Raw genomic sequence first — 15,051 nt, 5'->3', positions numbered from 1 at the left:
CGGTTAATACAATTATAGCATGGTATGTAAACATTATCATAAACACAAAGATATATTATAATAACCATTTTATTATTGCCTCTTGGGCATATCTCCAACAGTTTTAACCAAGTGTCACAAAGGGGTACCTCTATGCCGCCTGTACAAAGGTCTAAGGAGAAAGCTCGCATTGGATTTCTCGCTTTTGATTATTCTCAACTTAGACATCCATACCGGGACAACATAGACAACAAATAATGGACTCCTCTTTTAATGCATAAGCATTCAACAACAGATAATATTCTCATAAGAGATTGAGGTTTGTTGTCCAAACTGAAACTTCCACCATGAATCATGGCTTTAGTTAGCGGCCCAATGTTCTTCTCTAACAGTATGCATACTCAAACCATTTGATCATGAAAATCGCCCTTACTTCAGACAAGACGAACATGCATAGCAACTCACATGATATTCAACAAAGGTGAAATAGTTGATGGAGTCCCCAGAAACATGGTTACCGCTCAACAAGCAACTTATAAGAAATAAGACACATAAGACATATTCAATACCACGATAGTTTTTAAGGCTATTTTCCCATGAGCTATATATTGTAAAGACAAGGAATAGAATTTTAAAGGTAGCACTCAAGTAATTTACTTTGGAATGGCAGAGAAATACCATGTAGTAGGTAGGTATGGTGGACACAAATGGCATAGTATTTGGCTCAAGGATTTGGATGCACGAGAAGAATTCCTCTCAATACAAGGCTAGGCTAGCAAGGTTGTTTGAAGCAAACTCAAGTATAAAACGGTGCATCAAAGCTTACATATGAACATATTGCAAGCATTATAAGACTTTACATCGTCTCCTTGTTGTTCAAACACCTTAACCAGAAAATATCTTGACTTTAGAGAAATCAATCATGCAAACCAAATTTTAACAAGCTCTATGTAGTTCTTCATTAATAGGTACAAAGTACATGATGCAAGAGCTTAAACATGATCTATATGAGCACAACAATTGCCAAGTATCAAATTATTCAAGTCCATATACCAATTACCACATGAAGCATTTTATGTTTCCAACCATATAATGATGAACGAAGCAATCAACCTTCGCCATGAACACTAAAAGTAAAGCTAAGAACACATGTGTTCATATGCAACAGCGGAGCGTGTCTCTCTCCCACACAAGCATGATGTGATCCAATTTATTCAGAGAAAGAAAATAACAAAACGAAAATAAAAGCACACAGACGCTCCAAGTAAAGTACATAAAATGTGATGGAATAAAAATATAGTTTCACTAGAGGAACCTGATAATGTTGTCGATGAAGAAGGGGATGCCTTGGGCATCCCCAAGCTTAGACGCTTGAGTCTTCTTGAAATATGCAGGGGTGAACCACCGGGGCATCCCCAAGCTTAGAGCTTTCACTCTCCTTGATCATATTGTATCATCTCCCTCTCTTGATCCTTGAAAACTTCCTCCACACCAAACTCAAAACAACTCATTAGAGGGTTAGTGCACAATCAAAATTCACATGTTCAGAGGTGACATAATCATTCTTAACACTTCTGGACATTGCACAAAGATACTGAAAGTTAATGGAATAGAAAAATCCATCAAGCATAGCAAAACAGGCAATGCGAAATAAAAGGCAGAATCTGTCAAAACAGAACAGTCCGTAAAGACGAATTTCTAAGAGGCACCAGACTTGCTCAAATGAAAATGCTCAAATTGAATGAAAGTTGCGTACATATATGTGGATCACTCGCGTAAATTGGCATAATTTTGTGAGTTACCTACAGAGAATTAGGCCCAGATTCGTGACAGCAAGAAATCTGTTTCTGCGCAGTAATCCAAATCTAGTATGAACCTTACTATCAAAGACTTTACTTGGCACAACAATGCAACAAAACTAAGATAAGGAGAGGTTGCTACAGTAGTAACAACTTCCAAAAATCAAATATAAAACAAAAGTGCAGTAGTAAAATCATGGGTTGTCTTCCATAAGCGCTTTTCTTTAACGCCTTTCAGCTAGGCGCAGAAAGTGTGTATGAAGTATTATCAAGAGACGAAGCATCAACATCATAATTTGTTCTAATGATAGAATCAAAAGGTAACTTCATTCTCTTTCTAGGGAAGTGTTCCATACCTTTCTTGAGAGGAAATTGATATTTAATATTACCTTCCTTCATATCAATGATAACACCAACAGTTCGAAGAAAAGGTCTTCCCAATATAATGGGACAAGATGCATTGCATTCAATATCCAAGACAACAAAATCAACGGGGACAAGGTTATTGTTAACGGTAATGCAAACATTATCGACTCTCCCCAAAGGTTTCTTTGTAGAATTATCAGCAAGATTAACATCCAAATAACAATTTTTCAATGGTGGCAAGTCAAGCATATTATAGATTTTTCTAGGCATAACGGAAATATTTGCACCAAGATCACATAAAGCATTACAATCAAAATCATTGACCTTCATCTTAATGATGGGCTCCCAACCATCCTCTAGCTTTCTAGGAATAGAAGCTTCGCGATTTAATTTCTCTTCTCTAGCTTTTATGAGAGCATTTGTAATATGTTTTGTGAAAGCCAAATTTATAGCACTAGCATTAGGACTCTTAGCAAGTTTTTGTAAGAACTTTATAACTTCAGAGATGTGGCAATCATCAAAATCCAAATCATTATAATCTAAAGCAATGGGATCATTGTCCCCAATGTTGGAAAAAATTTCAGCAGTTTTATCATGCGCTTCAGCAGCTTTAGCAGCTTTGCATGCTTTTTCACGCTTTGCATTAGAAGTGGAAACATTGCCAACACCAATTCTTTTACCATTAATAGTAGGAGGTGCAGCAACATGTGGAGCATTAGCATTACTAGTGGTGGTAATATTCCAAACTTTAGCTACATTGTTATCTTTAGCATTTTCTTCTTTTTCCCACCTAGCACGCAATTCGGCCATCAATCTTATATTCTCATTAATTCTAACTTGGATGGCATTTGCTATAGTAACAATTTTATTATTATTATTTTCATTAGGCATAACTTTCGATTTCAAAAGATCAACATCAGCAGCAAGACTATCGACTTTAGAAGCAAGTATATCAATTTTCCCAAGCTTTTCTTCAACAGATTTGTTAAAAGCAGTTTGTGTACTAATAAATTCTTTAAGCATAGCTTCAAGTCCAGGGGGTGTGTTCCTATTATTGTTGTAAGAATTCCCATAAGAATTACCATAGCCGTTGCCATTATTATAAGGATATGGCCTATAGTTGTTACTAGAATTGTTCCGGTAAGCATTGTTGTTGAAATTATTATTTTTAATGTAGTTCACATCAACATGTTCTTCTTGGGCAACCAATGAAGCTAACGGAACATTATTAGGATCAATATTTGTCCTACCATTCACAAGCATAGACATAATAGCATCAATCGTATCACTCAAGGAAGAGGTTTCTTCGACAGAATTTACCTTCTTACCTTGTGGAGCTCTTTCCATGTGCCATTCAGAGTAATTAATCATCATATTATCAAGAATCTTTGTTGCGTCGCCTAGAGTGATGGACATAAAGGTACCTCCAGCAGCTGAATCCAATAGGTTCCGCGAAGAAAATTTCAGTCCTGCATAAAAGGTTTGGATGATCATCCAAGTAGTCAGTCCATGGGTTGGGCAATTTTTAACCAAAGATTTCATTCTTTCCCATGCTTGGGCAACATGCTCATTATCCAATTGTTTAAAATTCATTATGCTACTTCTCAAAGATATAATTTTAGCAGGAGGATAATATCTACCAATAAAAGCATCCTTGCATTTAGTCCATGAATCAATACTATTCTTAGGCAGAGATAGCAACCAATCTTTAGCTCTTCCTCTTAATGAGAAAGGAAACAATTTTAATTTTATAATGTCACCATCTACATCCTTATACTTTTGCATTTCACATAGTTCAACATAATTATTGAGATGGGCAGCAAGATCATCGAACTAACACTTAAAATTGCTCTCTCATAACAAGATTCAGTAAAGCAAGTTTAATTTCAAAGAATTCTGCTGTAGTAGCAGGTGGAGCAATAGGTGTGCATAAGAAATCATTATTATTTGTGGTTGTGAAGTCACACAACTTAGTATTTTCAGGAGTACCCATTTTAGCAATAGTAAATAAAGCAAACTAGATAAAGTAAATGCAAGTAACTAATTTTTTTATATTTTTAATATAGCAAACAAGATAGTAAATAAAGTAAAACTAGCAACTATTTTTTTGTGTGTGTTTTGTTTTAGTGCAGCAAACAAAGTAGTAAATAAAAGTAAAGCAAGATAAAAACAAAGTAAAGAGATTGGAGGTGGAGACTCCCCTTGCAGCGTGTCTTGATCTCCCCGGCAACGGCGCTAGAAAACAGTCTTGATACGCGTACAGCACGCGACCGTTGGAAACCCCAAGAGGAAGGTGTGATGCGTACAACGGCAAGTTTTCCCTCAGTAAGAAACCAAGGTTTATTGAACCAGTAGGAGCCAAGAAGCACGTTGAAGGTTGATGGCGGCGGAGTGTAGTGCGGCGCAACACCAGGGATTCCGGCACCAACGTGGAACCTGCACAACACAACCAAGATACTTTGTCCCAACGTAACAGTGAGGTTGTCAATCTCACCGGCTTGTTGTAACAAAGGATTAGATGTATAGTGTGGATGATGATGTTTGCAGAAAACAGTAGAACGAGTATTGCAGTAGATTGTATTCGATGTAAAAGAATGGACCGGGGTCCACAGTTCACTAGAGGCGTCTCTCCCATAAGAATAAGCATGTTGGGTGAACAAATTACAGTTGGGCAATTGACAAATAAAGAGGGCATGACCATGCACATACATGTTATGATGAGTATTGTGAGATTTAATTGGGCATTACGACAAAGTACATAGACCGCTATCCAGCATGCATCTATGCCTAAAAAGTCCACCTTTAGGTTATCATCCGAACCCCTTCCAGTATTAAGTTGCAAACAACAGACAATTGCATTAAGTATGGTGCGTAATGTAATCAACAAATACATCCTTAGACATAGCATTGATGTTTTATCCCTAGTGGCAACAGCACATCCACAACCTTAGAACTTTCTCGTCACCGTCCTGCATTTAATGGAGGCATGAACCCACTATCGAGCATAAATACTCCCTCTTGGAGTTACAAGCAAAAACTTGGCCAGAGCCTCTACTAGTAACGAAGAGCATGCAAGATCATAAACAACACATAGATAATAGATTGATAATGAAAATAACATAGCATTCTCTATTCATCGGATCCCAACAAACACAACATGTAGCATTACAGATAGATGATCTTGATCATGTTAGGCAGCTCACAAGATCCAACAATGATAGCACAATTAGGAGAAGACGACCATCTAGCTACTGCTATAGACCCATAGTCCAGGGGTAGACTACCCACTCATCACTCCGGAGGCGACCATGGCGGTGAAGAGTCCTCCGGGAGATAATTCCCCTCTTCAGCAGGGTGCCGGAGGCGATCTCCTGAATCCCCCGAGATGGGATTGGCAGCGGCGTCTCTGGAAGGTTTTCCGTATCGTGGCTCTCGGTACTGGAGTTATTATCGACGAAGGCTTAAGTAAGCGGAGGAGGTAGGTTTAGGGGCGCCACGAGGGGCCCACACAACAGGGCCGCGCGGCCAGGAGGTGGGCCGCGCCGCCCTGGCGTGTCGCCGCCTCGTCGCCCCACTTCGTTTCCTCTCCGGTGTTCTGGAAGCTTCGTGGAAAAATAAGATCCTGGGCGTTGATTTTGTCCAATTCCGAGAATATTTCCTTACTAGGATTTCTGAAACCAAAAACAGCAGAAAACAACAACTGGCTCTTCGGCATCTCGTTAATAGGTTAGTGCCGGAAAATGCATAAATATGACATAAAGTATGCATAAAACATGTAGGTATCATCAATAAAGTGGCATGGAACATAAGAAATTATCGATACGTTGGAGACGTATCAAGCCACAAGTCATATGACCGGAAGCAATAATATTGTTGTCGACCTCGAGCCGTCTAACTCTACCGTATCATATGGCGACAACACGTGCTCTAAGGTATTGGGTCTTGGCAAGGTGGTGGCAACACCCGACATCTCACTTGTGAATGTCCTCCTTGTCGAGACCCTTGGTTACAATTTACTCTCCGTTCATCAAATTGCTCGTATGGGTCTATGCACATTCTTTGATGAACATATGGTGGTCCTCTTGTGGATCAAGACACTCAATGTAGCTTTTGTTGGATATGTAGAGAACGGATTGTATGTTGTCGATTTCTCCGGAAAGACAACATCTTCCGCTCTTTCCTATTCGCCAAAGGTGACAAGGGTTGGTTATGGCATCGCCGACTAGCCCATGTCAACATGAGGACTTTGCAAAGTCTCCACAAGGGTGGCCACATTCTCGGACTAAAAGAAGATGTCTCTTTTTGCAAGGATCGTGTTTGTAACATAAGAAATTATAGATACGTTTGAGACGTATCAGCAGTCTAGGGTGACTCGCCGCCTTCGGGACCGGAGCAGGGGCTCCCTTGGTTCCCACCCCTCTCTCCCATGTTACCCTCTCCAGCGCCGCCCGTGCGACGTCTCGGCCAAATCCTCCTCTCGGTCCTCGGCCTCCTCTGGTCCAACGAGGAAAAGGTCCCAACTTTCTGGTTTCTCGGCATAGGCGGGCACAAGTGTATTCATGGGTATTCAGCTGAATACCCATTATTTTTTCCAACAAAAAATCATGTACTATTCAATCTATCTAGCCCAACCAATATAGCTGCCTTTCTAGCATAATAGCAGTATACTACCGATTTACTCCTGTTCAGCAGTCCACTCTAGTCCATCTTCTTGCTCGCTCCAGCGACAAAGCTAGGCCGAGATGGTGCGCGATTATGTATACGGTGTGGTTGGCGCAACAACGCCGTGGGCACCGAGAGGCCGAACACGTGAGCCGCTTGATTTTAGGTATTATCTTTTTTTTTTTGAATACCCACTATGAATACCCTGTGCCCGCCCATGTTTCTCGGTGCTTCTCCGGTGATGTGGTGGTATCACAGTGGGCGCTCCTGAAGGGCGATGTAGTCCCCACTCGGTTTTCCCGGTGTGGTTGATGGGGGTTAAAGCCGATGGCCTGGGTGAAAGCCTTGGCCGGTTATCCGGAGCCGTTGACGGTGACGCTCTTGGGCGCCATTCTCCTCCTTGGAGGCGTCTTCGTAGTGCCTCGGCTTTGCCCCATCATGGTCGGATGTCTCAAGGTGAAAACCTTGACCCTTGTTGGGTCGAGCAACGGCGGCGCTTCGGTGTCGCTCACCTTCTTGAAGGCATTGCTTCTGAGATCTCGCCGTTCGCTTGCATCCTCTCTGCGTAGTCACCCGTGGCTGGCGTCTGCACTCGTGTAGCTGGTTGGTGGGGATTCCGGTGCTTTCTGCCGGCGATTCTCAACGTTCTTCATTTGCTCGAGCCGAAGACACCATGGCGGATGCTTGCTGTAGTCGTCGTCCTCTTTGTTTTTGGGTGTCGTTTTTTCTCTTTGTGCTTGTATTGTAAACTGGCATCCCCAGTATCGTGTGTGTTTGTAACTCGTGGCCGGTTGAGGGTTTTGTTGATTCAAAGTCGGGCTCTTAAATCTTTTATCTGAAAAAAATATCCTCATGGATCACCTTCCTCCTTGCATACCAGATAGCCCATAGGGAGGGGAGACTACCATCGTCGTAAAATCCTCATGGTCCATTGAATGCATGATTGAGAATATCCATTGGCGGGCCGAAGGTTTCTTGAGGAGAGCCAGCGTGGAGTTTGAGTTTGACCCATCGGTGGCCAGCCCACTAGGCCCACGAAGACACGGGCGCGCTAGGTTTTCATCATCTCCTACAAAACAGGCAAGGAAACCATCTCCTCCACTGCACTCCTCCCTCCCGCCGCCGCCGCCGCCGCCGCCGCCATTGCCGACGAGCCAGGGTCACTCATCCCCAGTTCCCCACGGCCGCGAGCAGCAGGAGACCGTCGTCACCACCACCGCCGCTACACCCTCCACGCCTACCAGCGACCACCACCCCAACCCCACCTAGTCTCCATCCCCGCCGCCGCGAGCTGCGACCCGGCGACTCCACCTCCGGATCACGGTGAGCGCCCGTCCATCCCTATCCCTCTGCCTGAATTGCCCGCGGAGTTTGCCGTTGGCCCGTCCCGAATTTTCCCGCGATTCCGGTTGAACAAGCGTTTTCCGGCTGCTGCATTTCGTCCCACGAGCCAACTAGCAGTTCAGAATGTCAACTAAACATGAGCTCCGCGTCTAGATTACCAGTGCCCAGATCCGTGACGAACTGCTGTTTTCTTGCCGATTATAACCAGTAGCCTAGATCGATTAGCGATTACTAGTCACTCTAGTTGTCCCAGTAACGTCACCTCTACAATTCCAGGTGGCTGCTGTCCGAGAGCGCGAGAGAGAGCGCGCAAAGCTTCAAATGAACAGGAGCCTATGCCACCACCTACTCGCCCACTGCAAGTCCCTGCTCGAGCTCAAACGCATCCACGCGCGGGCCATCACCCACGGCCTGCACCCTCACAACCAGTCCATCTCCTGCAAGCTCTTCCGTTGCTACGCGGACTTCGGCCGCCCCACCGAAGCCCGCACCCTGTTCGGCGAGATCCCACAGCCCGACCTCGTGTCCCTCACCAGCCTCGTGTCGCTGCACCTGCAGCTGAACCAGCACCGCAAGGCCATGTCCCTCTTCTCGCGGCGCGTCGTGGCGTCTGGCCACCGTCCCGACGGCTTCTCCGTTGTCGGTGCGCTCTCGGCGGCTGGCGGTGCCGGGGATCTCCGCGTGGGCGAGTCGGTGCATGGGCTGATCCTCCGTCGCGGGCTGGGGTCGGAGTTGGTTGTCGGAAACGCGTTGGTTGATATGTACGGTCGGTGCGGGAGGTTTGAGGGCGCGTTGGGGGTGTTTGAGGAAATGGATCTGAAGGACGAGGTTACCTGGGGAACCATGCTGCACGGGTATATCAAGTGCGTTGGTTTGGATTCAGCGTTGTCCTTCTTTGACAAGATGCCTATGAAGAGCGCGGTTTCTTGGACGGCATTGATCACTGGCCACGTTCAGGACAAGAACCCTGTAAGAGCTCTGGAGCTTTTCGGTAGGATGGTGCTGGAGGGGCACCGCCCTACTCATGTTACGATTGTGGGTGTGCTGTCCGCTTGTGCTGACGTTGGTTCTCTAGATCTAGGGCGTGTCATCCATGGATATGGAAGTAAATTCAATATCGGCACGAATGTAATCGTCAGCAATGCCCTGATGGACATGTATGCAAAGAGTGGGAGCATAGAGATGGCATTTGCTGTGTTCGAAGAGGTGCCGTTGAAGGATGCGTTCACGTGGACAACTATGATCTCGAGTTTCACTGTCCAGGGTGATGGGAGCAAAGCCCTTGAGCTCTTTGGGGACATGCTACGGTCTGGGGTAGCCCCAAATAGCGTGACTTTTATATCAGTTTTGTCAGCCTGCAGCCACGCTGGGTTAATACAGCAAGGCAGAGAGTTATTTGATAGAATGCGTGGAATCTACAACATTAGTCCCCAGCTTGAGCATTATGGATGCATGGTTGATTTGCTAGGACGGGGTGGACTACTAGAAGAAGCAGAGGCCATGATCTACGATATGGATGTGGAACCTGATACTGTTATATGGAGGTCACTCCTCAGTGCATGCCTTGTTCATGGCAATGATAGGTTGGCTGAGATTGCTGGGCAGGAGATTATAAAGAGGGAACCAGGGGATGATGGGGTTTATGTGCTGCTCTGGAACATATACGCTTCATCTGATAGGTGGAAAGAAGCTCTGGATATGAGAAAGCAAATGTTAACAAGGAAGATCTTCAAAAAACCAGGGTGTAGTTGGATTGAAGTTGATGGTGGTGTCCATGAATTCTTGGTTGAGGACAAGGCACACGATGCTCGAAGGGAAATCTATGACACATTGGAAGGAATCGATAGACAGTTAAAGATGGATCTTAGATTATTCCAACTGGAAGAGAACTCATTAGTCTATACAGATGAGGAACTCTTATTCTAAATATGTATACTTAGCCATTTCTTCTTTGATAACTTTTATGGGAGATATTCCAAATTAAGATTTTTTTTTCTTGAAATAGCTTTGTGTCATGTCCCAGAATTTAGGATCTTGTACTAACAATACTGCAGTTAATATATTGTTCATACTGTTACAAGTTCACCTGTAATTATGGGTGACCTTTGTTTTCTGTATTATTATGCTTACGATTTAATGGCAATGCATTATATTTGTTGGTGTTGATTGGGGTTTCACCAGCCAGGACTCAATTGACAAACATATTGAGTTATTGCACTTAAAAGTTGTGCAATGTGTAATAGTTGAATTGATTGGTGATATTGGCTAAAAGAACATTAGAGTTAGATATACCACTTTTAGGTATGTACCAATTTGCAATCATTTTCCAGTGATCTTGATCTGTTTGTGTTCTGTACTTCTGTGCCTGTTTCATCAAGTTGTTTGTTACTTGTAATAGATGCTGCTTACTGACTTTCTCTTTTGCCCACTGTTAGATGTCTTCTGGAGGTGAGATCGATGGAGATGTAGGAGTTGAAGAGACACATGGCAGAGACATTAGACGCTACAAGTGTGAATTTTGCACTGTTGTTAGGTCCAAGCAATATCTCATCCGAACTCACATGGTTGCTGAGCACAAGGTACACTGTTTTGCAGATATTTTTGCACATGGGTCAGAATAATTCTTTGTGTTTCAGTGCACACCTATTTTTGATTCTGTTGATACATAGGTATTGTGTGTTTGGTTTGTGTAAAATATGTAAACACCTTCACCTTGCACGTTGACTACGGGATCTATGATAAATTTATTATGTTGGACCATATGTACTGCTATTGTCACATTACATCCACCCAACTACTGTTACTGCAGCAGCTGTAGTTTTGTTTTGCTTAAAAGACTTGCATTGTGGCATAACAGTTCAAATGGAAATAGAGATGTGAAGTGGGAACCATTGATGTCTCATCCTACTTCAAATAGGAAGTCAAGTTTGACCTTTTGTCTGTTCTGTAGATCGTAGATCATGTCACTTTGTAGGCATCATCATTTAAATTCGGTCATTTGGCTCATATGCTTATTGCTTTTAAAATTATGTGTTGGTTTTTATCAGTCATTACTTGTGCATCATGTTTCCATCCATATTTTCACTCTGTTAACAAAATGTATATGGTATTTATAATCGTTTCTTTCCCACATTTATCTATAGGATGAGCTGGAGATATCAGAAATCTACAACTCAAATGGTGAAAAAATTGTTCATGTGGTTAAGCAGATCTGTAAAGAGTGCGGAGCTTGTTTCCGGAAGCCAGCTCATCTGAAGCAGCATATGCAAAGTCATTCCAAAAAGGTTGGTTGTATGAATAGAATATGAAACCAATGGATAAGATTATAATACATCACATTTTTGTATCATGTGCATCTTCTGATCTGGCTGTGAAACAAATTGTACTACTCTTTACAATTCACTAAACACAAATGTTTTGCAGGGTTTAGATTATTTACAGTGTGAAGCATTGGATCCCATTTAATGAACTCCAAAATGCATGGAGGCACATCTTAATCTTGTTTGGACTAGTAACAGGTTGGGATGACCTCCTGTGAAGCTCCAACAAGATTGCCTCTTTCACGCTCATTGATGAGGTTTGTTTTTGTTTATACTTGTTTAGTGCTGTTTTGCACATTACATAACTTAGTGTGACAATCTGCGTAATTTGTTGCGCCACTTTGTTTCCAGCTACAGTAATGAATTGTCTCTCTGTTTATGTTCATGCTGCGAACATGGTTGCTGAATTAGGCTTCTGTTGGTTGACTTGTGCATGCATTATGTTTGCGTTTCTATAGGGGCATGCGAGGCCTAGATAACTGCTATAGGTTGCCTCGATGCTGTGTATTCTACATCGTAATGATTCATAATCGTGAAATGGAACCTACAGGGAATATGGGAGGCCATCTATCTCCTTTGTTTCTACTGTTCTCTTTGTCCTTCTCTCTTTGGGCTTCAGGTTTTGCAGTCCTTAGTTAGAGGAAAGAAATGGGTTCCAAAATCGAAATGCCATCTCAGAAAGCTTGGGCCATCTCTAGTAGGTTCTTTAGCTCGCTATGGTGTGGATACTTATTCATCAGTATTTACTCAACAATTAATCGTTGGATGTATTGTGGATCCTTTGGAGATAAGGGCGACAATGCTCTTATTTTATCCTGCTATCTCTAGGTGGGTTTCCTTATGGGAGCTTTGCGAAGAGTGAATGGATCCGATATCAAATGTCGTCTCAGAAAGCTAGCACCACTCTCCATTGGTTCTCAGCTCGCTATGGTGACAATACTCACAATCTTGACATGACAATTGCGCTTTAGGGTTGTTATGGATCCTTTGGAGATAAGGCTTGCAATATCCTTATTTTATCCTGCTATCTCTTCGTGGGCTTCCCTATGGAAGCATTATGAAGAGTGAGAGGATCCAATATCAAAATGTCGTCTCAGAAAGCCGGCACCAGTATTTGTTGGTTCTCAGCTCGCTATGGTGACAATATTTCGTTACTTTGTCTGCAAGCTGTGTCACTTGGTTTTGGTTTGTATCTTCTTTAAATTAGTTTTGAGCATAAATTTGGGTTGTAGAGTTGGAGCAAAATGTGAAGGGCTAAAGTTTATCATGTAGCCGTTTCATGAAAAATCCAGTCTTCAGAATTTGTCACCCTCTTGTAATTGTTTGGATGATATGGGTTTAAGTTAGGGACGATTTGAATAACTGTTTTTCTTGTCGGGGGCAATACAATATTTACTAAACTAGTAACAGTACTGCAACAGCTTCAGTTTAGACTTATTTTTCCTGCTTGACTGTAGAGATCCTTCGTCTGCCCACTCGAAGACTGCCCCTTCAGCTATATAAGAAAAGATCACTTGAACCGGCATATGCTTAAGCATCAGGGGAAGTTGTTTACATGCCCCCTGGAAGGTTGTGGAAAGAGGTTCAAGTTCAAGGCAAATGTGCAAAGACATGTCAAGGAAATGCATGAGCAGGAGGATCAAAATGTCAGTAAAAGTACCCAGCATTGTGTTTGCGAGGAGGAGGGCTGTAACAAGGTTTTCAAGTATGCTTCGCGGCTGAAAAAACATGAGGAGTCACATGGTATGTCCTGAGTGCTAATAATATCAGTAGACTCCTTGTTAGATCATATAGTTCACAGAAGCTTCATATTTATGCAAAATCTGAATGCATATTTTGCTATTTTCTCGCAGCCAAATTGGACTATGTAGAAGTAGTCTGCTGTGAACCTGGCTGCCTGAAGACATTCACAAATGTTGAGTGCCTGAAGGCTCACAGCCAGTCCTGTCATCGATTTGTTCAATGCGATATCTGTGGTGGGAAACACCTGAAGAAGAACATTAAAAGGCATCTAAGAGCCCATGCTGAAGGCCTCTCTACTGAAAGGATAAACTGCAGTATTGAGGGCTGTGAAAGCACCTTTTCCAACGTAAGACCCTTGCCTCTTACTTTTCTCTTGCTCTTGTTTCAGCTACATGGATTTTCAGCTGAAGTTTCCTGTACCCTATCATTGCAGAAATCAAATTTAACCAAGCATATGAAGGCATGCCATGATCAAGTGATAACTTTCTCGTGTCGAGTTCGGGGCTGTGGCAAGGTGTTCACCTACAAGCATGTTAGGGACAGGCACGAGAAATCCAGCGCCCATGTATATGTAGAGGTGAGTTTCGCTACGCGATCTGTATGGTTCACAAATTGTACATGTCTTCAAAGCTGAAGACGCATGATTTCACTGTTCTCAGATGGTGTGAATGACTTCTTAACCTCATGCAGGGTGACTTTGCGGAGATGGCCGAGCGGATGCACTCGCGTCCAAGAGGTGGACGGAAGAGACAAGCTGTGACAGTTGAGTCTCTGAGTCGCAAGAGGGTGACCATTCCTGGTATGGCCTCATCTCTGGAGGATGGTGCTGAGTATATGCGCTGGTTGAACCACTCTCAATAGCCTTGCTATTGTCCTGCAATCATTTGGAGGTTGTCATGTATAGGTGTGCTACTTGTACTACGTCAAGTTGGTGTGGTCGTGAAGCTCGTGTTTATATATATGGAACACAGTTCTAATTGTAGTGTAGCAGTGCGGCAGTTGTATTTTATAGGATGCTTGTCACTAGTAGTTTGGAGTAGTAGCAGTTTTTGGGCATTTTGAGTTCGTAACCGTCTTGATGTTCTATGTTGTAATTGGACGGCTGCTATATAAATGGAAACCATGTTTTTGTCTATATTTTTAGAAGTTGTATCTGTTACATATGCTGTGCGGATCATAGTTATGTTAGCGGACTAGCAGTGCAACACTTGTTTACAAGCGAGTGTAAGAATCTTGAGTCTGTATGTTGGAATGGAAAACAAGTTGTATCAGTTGGTAATCCTATACGTACACTTTTTAAACGGGAGTGCTGGAGAATACTGTTTACCGTCAAACAATTATCAGCGAAACGTACATGCCATGTGGCGTCTGCCGACGGGAGGTCAACAGAAAGGGGGAAGAAGGGCATGGTGAAGCGTTTTGAGCAATTCGTGATCTTTTTGTACACATTGGTCTATTCTGTGTTAGTGGATGTACATATTGGTTTATTCTGTGTTAGTGGTCTGAGTTCGAACAGGAAAAGTGCTTGCTGAGTCTGAATTTTCTTGTAAAAAATGAATCGAAAATTGCTAGGTAGGTTTTATGTTGAATTTTCAGTGTAATAGGTTATTCTTTTGACAGACCACTGTAACAAATTCTTTTTTAGACGAAAGGCGCAAGATGAGCTACGATTTTATTTCAAGCCCAAAGTCGATCTCAAGATAGCATTAGAAGCCCAGAGAAAAAAAAGAGAGAAGTTGCCTGAGTTTTACTGGTGTTACTATCCAAGTTCAGTGCGCTGTGCAGTGGATCGATTTCGTTGTTGGTACCATCTTAGTTTTGTTTCTCCAAAACTAAGC

General features: G+C 42.8%; 1 protein-coding gene across 3 annotated transcripts; it reads left to right on the top strand.

Annotated features, from left to right (window-relative positions):
• The first annotated feature begins 7,912 nt into the window (after positions 1-7,912).
• Positions 7,913-14,348, top strand: LOC127308820 (transcription factor IIIA). Of its 3 annotated transcripts, none has more exons than XM_051339724.2 (7): positions 7,913-8,129; positions 10,586-10,729; positions 11,294-11,434; positions 12,928-13,213; positions 13,324-13,559; positions 13,647-13,790; positions 13,904-14,348. In XM_051339724.2, the coding sequence occupies exons 2-7, from the start codon at positions 10,586-10,588 to the stop codon at positions 14,072-14,074; spliced, it is 1,122 nt and encodes a 373-aa protein (XP_051195684.1). In that variant the 5' UTR covers positions 7,913-8,129; the 3' UTR covers positions 14,075-14,348. The 3 variants fall into 3 exon arrangements, with proteins under 3 accessions (XP_051195684.1, XP_071677505.1, XP_051195685.1); XM_071821404.1 differs by lacking the exon at positions 7,913-8,129 and adding an exon at positions 8,187-9,788; XM_051339725.2 differs by lacking the exons at positions 7,913-8,129; positions 10,586-10,729 and adding an exon at positions 11,574-11,727 and having other exon boundaries at positions 11,297-11,434.
• The last annotated feature ends 703 nt before the right edge of the window (positions 14,349-15,051 follow it).

Source organism: Lolium perenne, chromosome 6, assembly GCF_019359855.2.
Source record: "Lolium perenne isolate Kyuss_39 chromosome 6, Kyuss_2.0, whole genome shotgun sequence".
Classification (NCBI taxonomy): domain Eukaryota; kingdom Viridiplantae; phylum Streptophyta; class Magnoliopsida; order Poales; family Poaceae; genus Lolium; species Lolium perenne.
This window is presented reverse-complemented; position numbering and strand designations above follow the sequence as displayed.

What these genes read in the sequence shown, in the direction of transcription:
- LOC127308820 (XM_071821404.1), top strand. Translation starts at nt 8,472, where the DNA reads ATGAACAGGAGCCTATGCCACCACCTACTCGCCCACTGCAAGTCCCTG. An exon ending in ACATGGTTGCTGAGCACAAG is followed by an intron (nt 10,730 to 11,293) that starts GTACACTGTTTT and finishes ATTTATCTATAG; the next exon opens with GATGAGCTGGAGATATCAGA. An exon ending in TGCAAAGTCATTCCAAAAAG is followed by an intron (nt 11,435 to 12,927) that starts GTTGGTTGTATG and finishes GCTTGACTGTAG; the next exon opens with AGATCCTTCGTCTGCCCACT.